The sequence below is a fragment of the Maylandia zebra genome, linkage group LG20 (assembly GCF_041146795.1).
Source record: "Maylandia zebra isolate NMK-2024a linkage group LG20, Mzebra_GT3a, whole genome shotgun sequence".
NCBI lineage: Eukaryota > Metazoa > Chordata > Actinopteri > Cichliformes > Cichlidae > Maylandia > Maylandia zebra.
In genome coordinates, this window is record NC_135186.1 from 35501121 (window position 1) to 35519546 (window position 18426).

Below are 18426 nucleotides of genomic sequence, written 5' to 3' on the forward strand. Positions count from 1 at the left end.
TCTGAAAAATAACCTACAGCCACACCGCCACATAACCGTCTCCTGATATGAGAGTCGTGAACAGCAGAGTCTGTTTCTGTTCATTTTATTTCTGTGGTGAGTGCTAATAAAGTTAGCGGGGTTAGCCTTCCCGGCTGTGTCCCAATAGGTTTTAATCCTGGTGCTGCTCATCTGACAGCTGGAGAGAAAAAAGATGTGGAAAATCAGTTTGTACAGCCCCACTGTGAAACACTGCTGATAGCCTCAAACACACACACCAAATAAATACACAGAGTTAAAGCCTGTGGCGTGCAGTCTAAGGGGGACCCATAACCTTGGACGAGGGGAATAGAAAGCGTATATGTACGCAAAAAATGTGTGTGTGTGTGTGTGTGTGTGTGTGTGGTAATGAGTGAGTGGGTGGATGCAGAAAAGGAAGTGGCGACGAAGGTAGAAGTAAAGAGAGAACAACAGAAAGCAACAGCAACAGATGAGAGAGACGGAAGAAGAGAACAGAGAAGAAGAAAGAAGAGAGGAGGAGGAAGACCAGAAAGGCGGGAAGGAAGGATCGAAGGATACGGGGAATCTCTGAGAGGTGAGGAGGAGGAGGGGGGGGGGACTTGGCAACCTGAGTGTGGATGCAGTGTGAGATACTTGTGATGGACATACTTATAACAGGAATACAATATGAATGACAAACTTTTATCATATAAAGTTTATGCAATCTTTACTGCTGGATGCTAAAAACGAAGGTAAATCTGTTTTAGTGCATGTAAAGTACTAATATAATATTTTATACATACATCTACTGAAAATAATATGTTCAGACTAAATATTACTTTTAGGTGTTGATTAAAAAAATGATATAAATAAGATTCTTAAATAAAATGTTTATTCTTATAAATATGTCTCACACGCATTGTGGAAAAATCAGGATAATAAAATTAAATGTTTAAAAGACCTGACAAGATATACTGTAAAAAAAAAAGGTAGTGCATGAATTATTGTTATTATTTATGTAAGTTAATTTTACCTGAACAAATTTGAGCCTCAATTTCTGGAACAGCTGTTTGTGAAAACTGTGACCAACAAAACTTTCACAAACATGCTTTAGATGTGGAGCGTCTTCTCCTCCCACTTTAAAGTAATTTCAACATTTTTAAAAGCAAGTTGTTTTACAGAAATACTGAACCCGGCCACGACCGAGTGAATACATATTTCTGCTGATGTTAACTGTTTCAGATAACATCTTAAAAGTCATAACTGTGATCTCGTTGCAAATATTGTTTTTCATTGGTAAAATGTGAAGTTGATCACAAAATGTCTTTACAAAAGCTACTGCAGTAAAGTACAGTCAACTACCTATACTAACTATAACTGCACCATTGCTGTTTATTCCCCACAGACTGTTTTTAACTTTATATATACTGCATACAATAACATTACTGTATTAAGTGATGTTATCAATGTACGAGAAACCTTTCAAAATCCTTTATGGATCAATCTGGGTTCTAAATAGTTGTAAATAATCTTTCAGTGTTTTCACACTGAGTAAAGTGTTTTAATATTGGGGGGTGTTTCAGTTTGGGGGGGTACGTGCACCGTGGGTTCAGTATTTGCCCGTGTGATGTGATTCTTGGCCACTCGGCTTATTATGTCACCTGTAATAAATACAGATAAGTAGCGAAGGGAAAATCCGACCCTCTCTTTAATTTTATCTCTCCTCACCTGACAGCCAGCATGACAAAAAGTAGCAACCACATCAGTAATGGTTAAGAAACTGTTGCTAATGGTTACCAGTACTAACCACGATAATTAAGACACACATTACAAACACAGAAAAGTGTTTGTCCTTTTTTCCCTGTGCAGCCTTTATTCTTACGCTGGCTCTCAGTTTCTAAATATCAACTCAAACCAACCGTCAAACCCTGGAAGTCTTTTGGATGAGTTGCATTCATTTGCTCTGGAAGCGCTCCAGAAACAGAATCATTAGTAAAACTCATTAACAGTTTTGTTTAATATTGTCACTCATCTTTGTGTTTATTGCACATTACTTGTTGCTATTGAACTGCAGACTTCAGCCCAGTATTTTCTCCAGTAACATATGACTCAGTTTGTTGTGTAGCACGCTTTCAAAAAACAAAAAATGTCTTGTACCATCGGAGGTAAAGAAACTTCTGCTGTGAGACTTTTCACACGGAGCATTTGTCGTTGTGAAAAGAGCACAGCTGGAAACTGCTGGTGGAAATTTGTACGTTAATGTAACTTGACTTTAAAAAAACATGCAAAACTAGAGAAATTTCAAATGGATGTTCATCAGTTTATCACTTTGAACGACTTGCTGACCAATCAGCTTTATTTATCTCACATCTCCACCTACAGCAACCACAAAGATAGATTTAAAGCCAGAACGTTATCGCTGTGAGGCAACAGATGGAGCTAATCTCTGCATCGCTGTGCTGCTAAAATACAAAACATGTCATTCAAACCTTTTTATATAACTCAAAGGAAGAAGCAGCAAAATGTATATTTTTGTTACAGTATTTGGTTATAGACTGCCTTGAAAATCCGCACATTAACACCCAGAAGAAATGCTGCAAATATTTACCTTTTGCTTCCTGGTAACATGAAGTTTTGAGACATCTAAGAGCCACTTAAAGCCCAGTTATTAATCCTCAGGGCCTGTGTAGACTGTTCTGTTATTGTACCTGTGCTCCTGAGTAAGTATAATATGAATATAATATAACATGGCATAGAAAGATGGATGGATGGTATAAGACAGTATGAAAATACATAGTGTTTAACTTCTCTTACCAAAACATGATTGAAATTGAGACGACAGTCTTGCATATTTTCATTAGCGCAGTGGTGACTGGCTGTGAGGATTTGGTAATGAAGTCCAGACTCCCCGAGCATTCACCCCTTTAACTTCACTTAAATTCCACTTAGTGAAAGTGAAATTCAAGTCCCTTCCCTCTTATTGCTGCACAATATTAAAGTCCTAGATGCAGCTCCATCGTCGTGTTATTTTGGGGGGTTTTGTGCAATTTTTCTCAAAATTAGGATGAGCATCAGCCCCTATTAGATAAATGGAAGAATGCATCCATCATTTCTGACAAAAAATAAAAGCAGGCCATTTGTTTTTTAGCCAAAAGGAGAAAAGTTGCTGGAAGCTAAAATGAACTCTTTGATCTGCAACCTACTGAAAAGTCTCCAGATGAGTTTTACATGTTTCCAGGTGACTCAAATGTGGAGTTTATGGCTCCATAAATGATTTGAGTAAGATTTTCGTTTCTGTTACTGTTTTTAATCCTAATATAGAATATCGTTAGCTTCATAGCATAAGTGCCTAAGTCATTGACTTAGTCAAATGACTTAGGCAATTATGCTATGAAGCTAACGATATGTAAAGTAATACGGGCAAACTTCTCAGTCTTTGTTAGCAAGCGTGTAAAAGTTCAAGTAAATTTAGCTTCCACTTGTCTTTAGGCTCCAGTGACTATTTAACCTGCCTGAATGCAGGTTTTAGACGCGTCTGCAAGATTAATGCTAGGTTTGTTTTGCTCTGTTAATTTCACAATATTTTCTAGAAAGCCTGATCCAACCCTTCTACTTGGATGTAGGAAGAATATCTTGAATATTACTAGAGATATATATTTCGGAAAGAAAACCAGCATTTTTGTGCTGACTACAGTAAGTGTGGTGCAGCATAGATACATAAATTGCTTTTGTAACAAAGCAAACAGTCGCTGCTGGTTCCCCTCTGCACTGATCCAGTCCCACATGCTGTCCACTTCAACAGGTGGAGTAAAATGCCTAGTATTACATTCTTTATTTCTCCAATTTAAAGTCATATTGAGATTAAAACGAATGAGAGCAGCTCATAAGTACAGTGTGCTGCTCTTCAGTAGGCTTCCAGAAAGAGCCCAGTCAAAAGTGAGCTTTTAGGGAGATGGGAGATAAAACAGGTGGCTCGAGTGGAGTTTCACGATAAAACAAAATAAAAATGTTCTAAAGGAGCAGAAAGTCCTTTAAACAAAGTCACACATTTGGGGTTCAAAGGTCCAAAGGACAGAATTTTCCATTGTCAAGCGACGAGTGAAAAACAGTGTGGAGGTGTGAGGTTGAGTCAGTGTTTTCTCATAAAAAGGGTTGACTTTTAAGTTTCCTCTGTGGTAAATAGCCATCAGTGTCAGGGGGTGCAGGCTAATATTCCTGTTTGTTATTTTGCTGTTTTATATGAATGCGTGTTACATTAGTGCATGTTCCTGTACTGCTGCTGTTAGCGATGTGCTGTGTGATTTGACATGAATGATTCATGAGCAGCTGTTGCTGGTGTGTTAATAATCAACGCCCGGAGCATTTCACTCTTCCTCTCTTTCATTATCTCTCCATCTCTTTTTTCTTCTTTTTCTTTCTGACTAATTTTCCCTCTCACTCATTCTCTCTCTCTTTCTCTCTCTTCCCTCAGGTCTCTCTGCCTCTCCCTCTCTACCTGCACACCTTGAACCAAGGTAATAACAGCCAGAAAAACAGGACAAGTCTATTCCTGCTGCTTCTTCTCTCTCTTTCACCTAATGTTCTGTTTTTTCTCCCTCGTTTACTATCACTTTCCCTCTCCGTTCACTTGTTTCTTCTTGCCCCCGGTGTGTCAGTAAGTAATTAGTTTCATTTGAGGAAGGTGGGAAAGAGAGAGAACAAATGGGGAGCACCCATTTATTCCAGTGCTAGTTAGCGATTTGCTGAGCTGCTGATTAGTTTATTAGTTGTGCGAGTAAAGTGAGCAGGAGCTTCAGTATCAGAGACGGATTTACATCTTACAGACCTGAATTACACAGAACATCATGGCTAAGAAACATCTGGTAAGCTTGATCAATTTCAGACATTCTTCTCTTCTTATCTCTGAAAACCGTCGATAACTCTTCAATAACTGTCCCATGTTTCATCTCATGGGACCTAAAAAGATGAGTACTTTTAACTATAAATATAACCCACAGCAACAAATTGTTTTAAATTTGTTACATGAGTGTAATTAGAAGCTCGAGAGGATGCGGTGTTTCCAGGAAAATGTTGTGCACAACAAGCAACCTCCTGAAGATTTAGCGTTTGCTATGGCCAGGGGTGTGTCCAGGAGGGGGGGTGTGGTGTTCATGTGTGTGTGTGTGTGTGTGTGTGTGTGTGTGTGTGTGTGTGTGTGTGTGTGTGTGTGTATTGTAGGACTAACATACAATTAACTTACAATCCTCCACATGATTGGATGACAGAATGGATAGGACCAGCAGAGGAATGTAATGTAATACTTTAGCATCTTTATGTTATGGCGCGTTGCACTTTTACTCCAAATACTTCAAATATAAACAAAGTGCTTTGCACTCAATACCATTTATTTTAAAACTGCAGATTTTGAAATATAAATCAACTCGCATGTTATGCTGCATTCAAAATGTACCCAGAAATATGGAAGTAGTAAAATCACCTCCAGCTGCCACATTGAAGGTTTCTAGTTAGGTGACAGAAGAATCCCGATGTTTGCATGATTCAGCATAATAAGTTCATTTTGTCAGGAACCTGAAAATATGCAGAGCTGTGAAGTCGCCTCGCTGTTCCTGATTTTTTGCATATTCGTCAAACTTACATGTTTCAGACGTTTCCTGACCTCTGTGACCTCGGTTCTTTAAACATTTATAAAAAGCACTTTGCGAGGAACAAACACGTGAATGCTGTCATCAAAGCTAGCTTCTTTCATCTCCAGCTACTCACAAAAATGAAATCTTTCTGCTGTTTCAGAGACTTTGAGAGCGTTAGCTGTGCATTCATTTCACTTCGACTTTAAGAGTCTTTATTCAGGTGTCAGTCAGTCACTGCAGCTGGTCCAAAATGCTGCGGGACAGTTATTAATTTTCAGATGCAAGCGAGACTTCATGTCCCCCATATTGGAGCTCCTCCACCAACTGCCAGAGTTTGCATGGGTTTGCACCGTCTTGCCTCTGTGATCTTTTAAGTTTACACATTATGTCAAGATCCCTGAGGTCTGCTGAACAAATGCCCCCAACTGTCCTGAGGTCCAGATTAAAGCACAGAGGAACAAATAACTCCTCACCTCAGGACCTCCCTAACATTAAACCCATTTTTTATATCTGCTATTTATTACTGATTATCCAGAATTACTTAAACCATAACCAAAGAGATAAGGTGCCTCTGCAGCCAGAGAGCATTAATATGCATTTTTTCTTATTGTCAGTTTGCACTCTGGGGTTCTTATAACATTTACTGTTTTCTAGGTAAAAGCCCAAATGAGCCGTGCACAAAAAGAAAACAAAAATTCATTACAGCAAGACGAGAATGTTTGACATCCATGAAAATCTGGTGAAACTCGATTGTCCATTTCCATCTAACTCCTATCTTGATTCTCTGTTAAACAGCACTTCTGAGAACTTAAACCAGTTTTGTGAATGCACAGATAACGTACGTGTTGATTTGTAATTCTGGTTTATTCCAGCCTGCTGTGTTTCCCATTAATGTGTCTATTGCAGCTCTGTGAATCATCCAAACTTTGCTAAGCTCGTGGTAGAGTTTTGACTCATGATCGAGTTGCATAACAACAGCATCAAGCACAAACTCTCTGCAGCTTTCTAAAGAAACACATTTTGTGAAGTTCAATTGAGTCTAAAAAATCAAAATAGTAATATATGTAAGTCTGGCCTTTATGTTTGAGTCTATTGACTGAGGCGTGTGTTTGTATGAGTGTGTTGAGTAAGTGTGGGCGTGCTGACTTCCTGCTATGAGGAAACTCTCTTCCGATGGAGACACGCTGAAACGTTTCAGGTCCGAACTGATGTGGAAACACACTGAACAGTGACAACACACACACAAACACAGACACACTTATTTACACACACTTGTTTTCACTTCATCAGGGTTCAGGCTGAGTTTGCTACCAGCGCTCATCGGGTCTCGTCTGTCGGGTACTGATGGCAGATCTGTGCTCCGTCTGACGAGAGCGCTGCCTCATCATCGCATTAATAATTTGTTCAGCATGTCAGATGACAACAACGAACTGTTGCGATCACGAGGGCTGTCAGCAGCGACACGTGGAGTGTGATCTTCTTATTTTGTTTGGAAACTCCTGAATGGCAAAACAGAACAGAAATTTAAGTTAAAGTGAAGCTGAGAAGCAACAGAGGAACAGAATGGTGAGTGCAAACACACTTTCTGTTTTTGGAAAACTGGCCACAACAAAAAGGCTTAGAAATGCCAAAATGCCGCTTTATTCAGTTTTTTTGCACTGTAGCTTCTCTAATTGTATACAGTTAAGTCATGCAGTTGCAGAGCCACATGTTTCAGCATGGGGCTGTAACGGTCATTCATCTTATGCTGCCTGCATTCTGCTGTAATAACAATGACAATACAGGTTCTCAGATATTATTGCTTGATTTTTCACACAGTGCTTGTATTTTTAGCTGTTATAAAAAGCAGTGGGAAATATCTGTTGTACTACAGGCCCATGAGTCATATTCAGTATTTTTCTCTTATGATGCATTCTGAGTTACTGTGACCATAATTACATGATAAAAGCTGCTAATGTCTTCGTATTTCTTCCTGACGTGCCTAGACTGATGTTGTCACTCAACCAGGTTGGGCTAGAGGCAAAATGGACCTGAATCTTTGCCAGACTAGAGCCAAGAAGAACTACTGCTGATCCAAAATGCACAGGAGCAGAATACTAACAGGCATACAACAGAAGCAGCACCAGATGCATGATCATCTATTCAGAAATTCAATTAGTTATCGGGATGCATCAGTCTAATAGTAATAATGCACTAAGAGTGGATGTGAACTCACAGAAAGTCATTTATAAGCAAATTTATGTAAAAATGGACAGTCTCGGTTGTTGTGTCCTTGGGCAAGACACTTCACCCGTTGCCTACTGGTGGTGGTCAGAGGGCCCGGTGGCGCCAGTGTCCAGCAGCCTCGCCTCTGTCAGTGCGCCCCAGGGTGGCTGTGGCTACAATGTAGCTGCCATCACCAGTGTGTGAATGTGTGTGTGAATGGGTGGATGACTGGATGTGTAAAGCGCTTTGGGGTCCTTTGGGACTAGTAAAGCGCTATATAAATACAGGCCATTTACCAAAAAACAGCTGAAATTCCAGCAATGTTTATTTCACTGAGGCTGGTAAAGAGAGCCTCTGTCTTCTTCGTGGTTTATATTCTGTGTCTCATATCAAAACACGCTGTTTTTTTCACGCCACGGTCGAAAACAGAGGTTAAAACATTTTGGCGTTGCTTTAAACGTAATTCCCAGTCAGCAATCTTTCTCAATCTTTCTTACTTGTATTGGCAAGTCACTTAAGCCTGTTTTACATTTTTGTGTAGATCTCACTGGCTGATTTTACACTTGAACATCACCTTTGTGACGTCTTAATTTTTTGTGAAGCAGTTTTACACATTTACAGAAAAAACAAGAAAAAACCTCCAAAATCATTTATCTACAGTTTAGACTAAAAATTAACTTCAGAAACAGTGTGTACTTCTTTTCCCAGAGTTCAGCAGACTTTGGTGGGTGCAGTGACGCTTGAGCATAGTGGCTGCTGATTGGTTATCAGCAGCTCTGATTCGCACGATCACTCTGCCAGCCTATCCTGCTTCCTGGTTACTGAAAAACTAAATGATGTGGGGATATTAAAGCTCCTTCTCTCTCTGTACTGCAGCATGCTGTGGTGAGGCGCAGATAAGGAGGACCCAACCACTGAAATACACCTATACTCACCATGAGCATGTCAGCAGTGCACTCCGCCTCCCCTCCTGCTGAGGAACCAGTGACACCCCCACCCTTGACCACACCTCCTCGCAAAGCTTCAGTCCGGCTCCAGGAGAGGTGAGCATTAACTATGCATAATCTTGCTTTCTAAAACCCTCAGTCCTCTAAAAATGTCATTTTTTAAATTTACACTTTTGTGACTAAAATGTGTTTGTTAAAACTCTCAATATATGTTTTCTTTAGTTAGTTTAAAATTGCTATCAATCATCTTTTTCTCTTGAATGTTTTCTTATTTTGCAGGCGGGGCTCTAATTTGTCTCTTCTTTTGGATGTGAACACTTTGGGGGTGGAGACTGTCTGTTCTGTCTCCACCCCAAAGGAGGTGTGGCTTCAGCTGCTTCACACCTCCTCACGACCACTCACACACACGCTGCTGCAGGAAGCTGCCATTGACACAAATACGCTGAATGTAGAGTACCAGGTACACTCAAAACATTGCAAACATTCAACACATTAAAATTAAGCAGAGACAAAAGGGAAATATGAGGTGAAACAAACTAAATATCTGCAGGACTTTGAACTGTTCCTGCTGTGCATGTAACACGTGCCAGCAGTAACTGCTGATTCTGGATTGAACGTGTTTTTAGGTCTACCTTCAGTAGATTTGTGATTTGCTTCATGTCTTACAAGCAGCACTGTGTCAAAGTCTAAACTGGCCCAACTTTCATGTTGATGATTGTCACTGCTGAATATTAGTCTTCACTGTAAAAGATAAACACCGCAGATGGCTCATCAGCTCAGGATGATGGGGTTGCATTCTGAAACTTCTGAAAAGTTCAGGTTTTGACACAGTGAAGCACAATCACTTTGTGTTGCACTTTGTACTGTCATGGACAATGGAAAACCCCTCAAATTGCTCATATTGTGAAGTCTTTATTGGAGTCTTTTGCCCAAAACAGTTGAAAACAAATGTCTATGAAATTTTTTACCTTCCTCCTCTCCTTCCTGTTTGTCTGACTGTATGTACCTGCAGTACAAAAGCAAAGCTATGATATCTAGAAAACATCAGATCCACCAATTACCTTAAAATCCTGAACATTTACTCCAGAATTAGTGCTTTCTAGCAGGTATGGAATAGCTTTCTGAGACTGTTAAACTCTCCAACTTTCAGGACAGTTTTAACATTCATTAATATTCCCGTCTCCCCAACAGAAGATCCCTCCGAACTTTGTGAACGCTGCTGACCTCGATGTTCCGGGACACATGATGAAAGACCGATACAAAACCATCCTCCCCAGTCAGTTACTGTCCGTCTCACCTCAGTAGAAAAGCTCTTGGTGTGTTTATTCCCATTTATCACCGTGCGTTATTTGTATGTTTGTCTTTAGACCCTGAGAGCCGAGTGATCCTGAGGAACCCGGACGATGAACCTGGGCCTGATCGCTACATCAACGCCAACTACATCAGGGTAAGAGTCTAACATTATTTCTTACCAAGTCAACTAACCCCACAGATTTCTGTCATCTCACACTCTATGTCAGGTGGGCCTTTCCCACCGACCACATCAGGTCTCTGTAATCTCCTTTTTTGTCTCAGCACAAATGAGCATGTTGTGCTCTTGTGGTTTTAGTTGCTAATTTTAATGGTTTAATGAAAAGTGTGATATATTTTCTGGAACTAATATATTTTTTGTTTAAATAAAAATTGATAGTATACACTCATCAGCAAATATCTAAGCCACAGGATCACAGGAAAGAAGCTCAAAGGATCTGGACATGTGGTCAAGATGATCTGGTGAAGTTCATTCTGAGCATCAGAATAGGGAAGAAAGGTCATTTAAGCGAATTTGAATATGGCAGCTATTTCAGGAACTGCTGAGAAATACTGGGATTTTCACACACAGAGTTAAAAAAAAGTCATAAAAAGAGAAAACATCCAGTGAGTGGAAGTTCTCAGGGTGAAAGGTGAATGACCGGACTGGTTTGAGCTGATAGGAAGGCAACAGTAACTCAAATAACCATGTTTCAGCAAAGGTATGCAGAAGAACATCTGTTAATGCACAACATGTGGAAACCTGAAGCAGGTGGGCTACAGCAGCAGAAGACCACATTAAGTATTCTGGAAAACAGAAGGTTGCCTGGTCTAATGAGACCGCCGACATGTTTTCTGCTGCAACATTTGGATGGTCAGAATTTGGCATAAAGAACATAAACATAAACATATTGTTGCTGACTATGTCCATCCTTTCCATCTTCCGATGGCTGCTCCCTATGAAATTTCCATGGCTTATTTCCAGTGTTGTTCCTAAAAACAGAAAAAAAGACAGAAAGTGACGGTTAAGAGGCTTTTTAATTCAGGCTCATGGTGGTTTAAAAAGACGTGTCAGAGGTCCTTATCACATTGATCCTTGCCGTACCGCAGCAGAGAGAAACTGAATCCTGGACATTTCTCCTAACTCTAAAATTGTGCTGGGATGATTAGGAGCTTTTAAAGGCTTGGACTGTCAGAGTCTGGGCTGTCATCTTCGGGGCTGCTGCATCTTCTATGAGTGTATATTTATTATCTATACTTGAAAAAATGTACTGCAGATAAAGTTTTTTGAAAATAGATACTGTTGTTGAGATCTCAGGTTCAGTAACAATGTCTTTTCTTTCATTTGAGCCGTTTCATTTTATTACTTAGTCCTGGATTAAATGAGTCAAGTGACAGAAAAGAAAATATGTTTCCTTCAGGGTTTTATTAAAAAGGAAACAAGCTGATAGAGTGTGTGACAGCGTTGTCACTCTGCGTGGGTGTCTTCTCGTTTGTGTGTGTCTGTGTGTGTTTTGTGCGTGTGTGTGTGTGTGTGTGTGTGTTGGACAGCTAAACAAACAGAAACTCAGATATGAGCCGTCGGTTTGTCAGCGTGGGAGTTTGCAACCAGGAAAACCACAGGAAGTGAGGGAGGAAGTGACATGTCCCCGACTCCCCCTCCCCCTGTCTTCCCTTATGGCCCACGCATCCCTCACACTGTGCAGCCTCAGCTCAATTTGTGTGTGTTTGTGGAGTGTGCGCCTGTGTTGTTAATTTTTGACAGTTTTCATGAAGCACCTGCTGCCTCTGCTGATGTGCAACAACAAGTAAAAAGTAGCATTCATTCATCTGCCCGTTCAGTTAAACTCCTGTTATATTTGGTGGCGTGCTGGTTGGACCCTTGACAGTTGTTATTGAATCTGAATCATTCACTTCCTGCCCTGTGAGGCCAGGGTGGTTTTAGAAGTCTAGGGGATATGATGAATGTGTGTGACAAAAACAACAAGTGACATTTCTTAATCTGCATTTGCATCCATTTATACCAACCTGAGAAATGAAACAACACGAAGAAAACGGTCAGAGTGCATCCAGCTCTGCTGGAAAATACCTCATAGTTGATTTGTGCAAGCCTGGTCTGGAAATGCCCGGTCCACAAGTCAGCAAATGCGCTTGTCAGTCACCTAATCAGAGCTGAGATGGAAACAGAGAACACTAAAATAGAAATTAGGATGTAAAACATGCTTTAAACTGTGGCGTCGGGGCTGGGTGAACTGTGCTTTGTCTCAAAGACACAACTGCTGCAGCTACGATGCTGAAAAGGTGTCCCCTAGATGTCTCTACCACAAGTACAGAACTCTGTGGACTTTCTCTTTATTTTATTTGACAACTAAAGTCTCAGTTTCCTCCAAAATATCATTAAATATTTCCTTCCTATACCTACATTTTTGACACTAGAACCTCCAGTGGTTCTAGTGTCCTGGTATTGACCTCAGAGTAAAGCATTATACTGTGAGAAAGTTTACTGACTGATTGTTGTGAGATTTGATGCTCTTTATGTGGCAGGGCTACAAAGGGGCTCCCAGGGCCTACATCGCTACCCAGGGGCCCATGGTGCACACCGTGGGAGACTTCTGGGACATGGTGTGGCAGGAGAGGAGCAGTATCATCGTCATGGTTACGAGGCTGAAGGAGAACAACGAGGTGAGGAGACACAAGTGTTGTTTCCCTGTGTTCATTTCATCCTTTTGTGTAATAGCTGTGCTGCACCGCAAATTTGTGGAAAAACAAACTGAAGTAGTGACATTATGCAGCGGCACACCCTCCTCTGCACTGCTGTCGCTCTTGAGACACTCCCTGGTTGTCCTCATTTCACTGGATCTCCTCCATTGTGTCAAAAGTTCAACCTGAACTTTATTTCGGGGGAACAGGATGACCTCACAGGGTGCCAAATCTGTCAGGTAGCCTGAGTGATGAGCAGCCAAAATTGTTGTGGACTGTCAGTACACTGGGAGCCGTTGTATTCAAGATGGAGCACAGCAGCGCCTTTTCACCAAGGTTCAGATTGATTAAAGTGACAACGTTAAATTAGAAGTCGCAGCTGAATTCGCTGTTGCACAACAACACAGATATCGCACAAAATAACAACCACAGTTCTAGTCATGCATGTTTACTCACGCAGCTTCCTCTGTATTAAGAAATTCTGCGTGGGTGATTGGCAGGCCAGCTTTCATCAGTAAATATGATGTACAGAGTCCATTAAAGAAAGCTGCTTTTTATTATTATTTATTATATATATTTATGTTGTATATTTTCTACTCCATTTAATGTGACTTTATTCTTGTATTCTACTGTGCACTGAGCTGTGCATTCATGCTACATCCATCTGATTATGGATCTGAACACTTGGCTGTTTGTCTGTTTGAAGAAATGTGAGGTGTACTGGCCACAGCCGAGAGACAAGACGAAGAGGGTAAAGGAGGAGGACGAAGACACGGAGGAGAAGGACGGGCAGAGGGAGAAGGAAAATGAAGAGGAAGGAGAGACGAGACAAATCGGCAGATTCCTTATCAGAGTGAAAGACAGCCGAGAGAAAGACGGATTCACGGTCACAGATATGGAGATTCAGGTACAGTAGAGTTCGCAGATTTCACCTCCATGAGCCAGATGAAGCCATGTGTTAAATGTTTGTCATTTCTGAAGATCACTGTCTAAATGGATGACTGATGTTATTGCAGTCCTGCTCTACAAAGCTGCACTGCTTAAATGCTTTGTGGTTAAACAAAGATGGACCGATTAGACATCTGCAGAGGTGTTTGGGTTTTTTTCTGGTGAAACCACTCTGATTACAGACTTATGAAATATTTCTTAGGCTTTTATCAGCTTCTTAAAGCTTCTAGAAGATGTTATTAGGTTTGTACATTCATAGCAGTGAGTGGAAGTAGCTGAGTGAACTAAAGCAGAATCATGATCAGTGAAAATGAAATTACGTCTTTTAAAGTTTTTACTATTTCTTTTCCATGTGGGTTTCCTTGTCAGTCTAACAAAAACATCTTTGTAACGAATAAAAAAAACAATTCATTCACATTTTGCTGATAAGTTTAGTTTACTTAAGGTTTAAAACCTTTTTAAATTTTAGGAAGAAATAAAATAGTACTTTATTATAAATGCACGTTTCCAAAATAAAACCAACAGAAACACCTGAGTCTGTGCACCTGGTTTTGTTTGATAACTGTGTGTTTGTGTGCTTTCAGCTCCATTCAGAGTGTCGACACGTCAGACACTACTGGTTCACATCTTGGCCTGACCATCATATCCCACAATGCATAGCTCCATATCTAAGGCTGGTGGAAGAGGTGGAGACGTACAGCAAGTCCCTCGTGCCGCCCTCTAGCTCTCAGGAAGTCTCTGCGCCCGCCTCCAGCCCTGGACCAATCATCATCCACTGCAGGTCAGTTTTAGTTTTCCTTCAAAAAAAATTGTGATTTCTCAAAATGGATAAAATTGGTTCTGGTTAGTTCACGTTACCTGACGAAACACAGACAGGTGTCATATCTTACTCAACTAAAGCGTCACTTCTCTCGCTTCATTTTGCTCACAGCATTGAGAGAAATAAACAAGTTAGCCAAATAAATAAAATCTGCTGTCAAGCTCCAGTGGCTACAACTCAATTCATTTGATTTTTATTTAGTATATAGCACCAAATCACAACAACAGTCCCCTCAAGGTGCTTTACATAGTAAAGAAAAGACTATTTAATGATAGAGTGCAAACCCCAATAATCATATGATCCCCTCCAAGCAAGCACAGTGGGAGGAAAAACTCCCTTTAACAGGAAGAAACTTCCAGCGGAAACAGGCTCAGGGAGGGGCGGGGCCATCTGCTGTGATTGGTTAGCAATGAGTGGAGGAAGACAGGACAAAGACAGGCTGGGGAAGAGAGACAGAGATTTATAATAATTTATGATTAAATGCAGAGAGGTGTATAAACACATAGTGAGTGAAGAAGAATCACTCAAAGCATCATGGGAAACCCCAGCAGGTCTATTGCAGTGTAACTAAGGGAGGATTCAGGGTCATCTGATCTAGCCCTAACTTTACGTTTCTTAAAAAAGGAAAGTTTTAAGTCTAATCTTTAAAGTAGAGATCGTGTCTGTCTCCTGAATCCAAACTGGGAGCTGGCTCCACAGAAGAGGCCACTGGCCAATTAAATCTCATTATGAAAAAGTCACAAGAGAACAGAACAGCTGTTTATGCTGTTTATGCATTAAAATGAAGAAGTTGATCATTGCACCATGTTTTTATAAACAACGTTGGTAAAAGAGAACTAAGTGCTAACCAGCTACAGTTTCATTTTTCTCCTGCACTGAAATAAACGCAACAAGTCCCACCCTGGAAGGGCAAAAGAATTTTCTAAATAAAAGCTTGTGTGCAAAAAATTTGCTTCAAATAAAGTCACAAAACATAACTGATTTACAAACTAATTTTACAAAAATAACTTTACGTTTACTTGTGCTTGACGACAAGGCAGCTGTGTGACCATTCAGGAACATGTTTTTAAACTGAAGTATAGACCTCTTTGCACAAGAAGGTGCTTTGCAATAATCCAAAAAGACAATAATACAGTAAAATATAAAATACATTGTGTACATAAAGGAGAGTGAGGACCATAAACAGAAGTTAAAACATGCATCAATAAACCACTCTTGAAATACATCCGCTGAGAGCAGCGTGATGGTTATGGGTGAACAGACTGCGATGTGTCAAACCAGAGCCGCGGCCGATGTGTCGAAAGCTGCTTCCTGCCTGAGAGCAGGGGTGGCTGCCTTGACTGAGCAGCCAACCACAGCAGAGAGGACAGATAAAAGTTTAAAGCGATGGGGCTGCGGTGACCTGACACACGTCTTTGAGTACCAATATGCTGCTGCATGTCTGAAGCACACAGAAACCAGAGATTCTGAGCAAAGAGTAAATAAATCTGCTGTGACTGAGTTCAAAGAAAAGTCAGCACAAAGGTCATGGATCTTACCAACTTTTCTAGAAACCTTCCCTATCATCTCCTCCACATTAGCCGCTTTTTAGCTGAATATCGTAGGACTGTCACAAGACAATCTTTGTAATTGTTCCTGTTCTCAAGTAAGAACTGCATCCAAAGGTGGAGCTCTAAAAACTTTGATTATTATTTGATTGATCAAGATTTTGTTCTTTGTGTTGATGAGACAGATGGATGAGTCGGATGAATACAATACTCATCCTAAATCTACACTGCTGTTCTCCTAACATCTCCCCTGTCCTCCCCTCTACAGTGCAGGTATCGGGCGGACAGGCTGTTTTATAGCCAGCACTATCGGCTGTCAGCAGCTCAGAGAAACCGGGCAAGCTGATGTCCTGGAGACAGTTTGTCAGCTTCGACTCGACAGGTGGGTGTTTTCCTCTCTCTTTCCTTTGCAGTCCGTCTTTAACATGCAGTTGCATGTTTAAAACCTGTGGTCTGCTCATTTGCAGGGGCGGTATGATCCAGACCTCAGAGCAGTACCAGTTCTTGTACTCCACACTGGCCCAGTACAGCTCCCAGCTGCAGCAGAAACAGGTACACAGCAGCACCCTGCCGAGACTGCTGCCTGTGGCCTTCAGCTCTGAGCCCAGTGGTTTATACAAATGTCTAAAAACAACAAACAGATCATTCAAAAAGTCTAGTTTTCTGATTTTCCTTCTTCAAATGTGTTTGTAGATTTATTGCACATTGAGTGGCAGCAACTATAAAAACAGTTTTTGGGGGTCCTGGTGTTGTTGTCGGGTATGTGCCCTATGCGACAATTCATAGACTGTATATAAAAGATGGAGTCAATCGTGGCGGTGTGACCCACTAGTTGGGGCACAGTTTTTTAAACTAGACCTGGGGAGTGTGCCTGAATCTAAGCATGATACTGAGGGACACTATAGGCTCACAGGCTTGTCCATCACAAGCCTGTGAGCATACCCTACTTTAGCCTGTTTTTTAAGTGTATTTGCTACCACAAATGACATGATAAGTTGTACTGAGCTGTATTGAGTAAGTGCAACGGGAGCCACAGTCTTGTAAACAACCAGAAATGCAGCTTTAAGGCACTTCCACACTGACTCTGTTCATACAGTCTGTGGGGACTGTTAGAGCCTCGAGTGGCCATTATTGGCGCTGCAGCCACAGATTGCTGCCTAGTGTTAATATATGCAGTCATTGCTGCACAGCGCTTTGCACCAAAATAGTTAGAACTTGGTGGGAACTGTTTTCATCAACAGTTGGTGCGGTGGTGCATGTCTGTGGTGGCAGGATGATGTGGTTGGAACTGAATCCAAATAAACAACAGTTTGTGTGTTAGCAATGAAACATGTAACATCAGCCGCACCTTAATCACCTGAACCACAGCAGCCATCAGAGGACAGCTGCGTCTGTAATTTTTGGTTTGAGGTTGTAAACAGTGTACCAATTCTGAATATTTACAGAACCAGCCTGGCACACTGCCTCAGAGCCAGCAGAACCCAGAGGACCAGGTCAGCATACAGCTGCAGAACCTCGAGCTACACAGCAAACAGAACAGGAAGATCTCATAGAACCTGGATAACCAGCAGTGTCTTCAGAGAAGTCCAGGAGAAGCGAGGAGAAAGACGCCAGCAGCAGCAGAACTGATGCACCAGCAGGGGGACGAGGAGGATCCTACAGGGGCCCCAAAGAACTGGTGTTTGGCTCCAATTTGACTGAACAAGCAGAGAATAGGAATAATTAGAAGATCAAAAGCATCATGTTCATGACAGACTAAGACTGAATCAGACTAATTAAATAAAATAAGGCAGGAATATTCATTGGCTTGGCTGTGGTGTTTTTCGAGCAGCTATTTACCACACACATTCATTTGTTTAACTCTAAATATGGCCTGCTAAGTATGAAGACATGTTTTAATAGTCAGAACATTTGAGGGTATCAAAACAAATCACATAGATCTCTTCATGAAATGCGACCAGGACAGTTTGTCACATCAGCAGTGGCATGTTTGACAATCACAAATCATTGGATCACCATGTTTCTCTCTTATTATTTGACCCATTCTGTTAATTTATGAAACAAAAACACCTCTTGAGCCTTGTTGAAATCTGCTGTTTTTTGATCTCCTTTAGAGACTAATGTGTATAAAACAATCAGATCAATAAATTATGAATATAAATACTTTTTCACTCAGCAATTTTTAAAGGACACATTCAGCCGACCAGCTCTGCATTAAATTTTTTTCAGAAAGTTTAAATATTTTAATTCTATGTTTTAAGCTTCCAATAAAGTCCTGTGAATAAGTAAGTACACCCTATGGAAATATCTGGACAGCAGGTAAACATGTAAGGACCCTTGTGTGCAGAGATGAGGGTGGTATG

At 40.9% G+C, this 18426-nt stretch overlaps 1 protein-coding gene across 3 annotated transcripts; it reads left to right on the top strand.

Annotated features, from left to right (window-relative positions):
- Positions 1 to 413: 413 nt before the first annotated feature.
- LOC101482516 (protein tyrosine phosphatase non-receptor type 7) lies at positions 414 to 18224 on the top strand. 3 transcript variants are annotated; one of them, XM_076878396.1, is made up of 12 exons: positions 4528 to 4841; positions 6897 to 7172; positions 8688 to 8854; positions 9038 to 9218; positions 9950 to 10034; positions 10126 to 10205; positions 12593 to 12730; positions 13455 to 13655; positions 14281 to 14477; positions 16332 to 16445; positions 16531 to 16615; positions 17509 to 18224. In XM_076878396.1, exons 3-12 carry the CDS (start codon positions 8748 to 8750, stop codon positions 17614 to 17616), a joined length of 1296 nt encoding a protein of 431 aa, XP_076734511.1. In that variant the 5' UTR covers positions 4528 to 4841; positions 6897 to 7172; positions 8688 to 8747; the 3' UTR covers positions 17617 to 18224. The 3 variants fall into 3 exon arrangements, with proteins under 3 accessions (XP_004573307.1, XP_076734511.1, XP_004573306.1); XM_004573250.3 differs by lacking the exons at positions 4528 to 4841; positions 6897 to 7172 and adding an exon at positions 414 to 574; XM_004573249.5 differs by lacking the exon at positions 6897 to 7172 and having other exon boundaries at positions 4529 to 4841.
- The last annotated feature ends 202 nt before the right edge of the window (positions 18225 to 18426 follow it).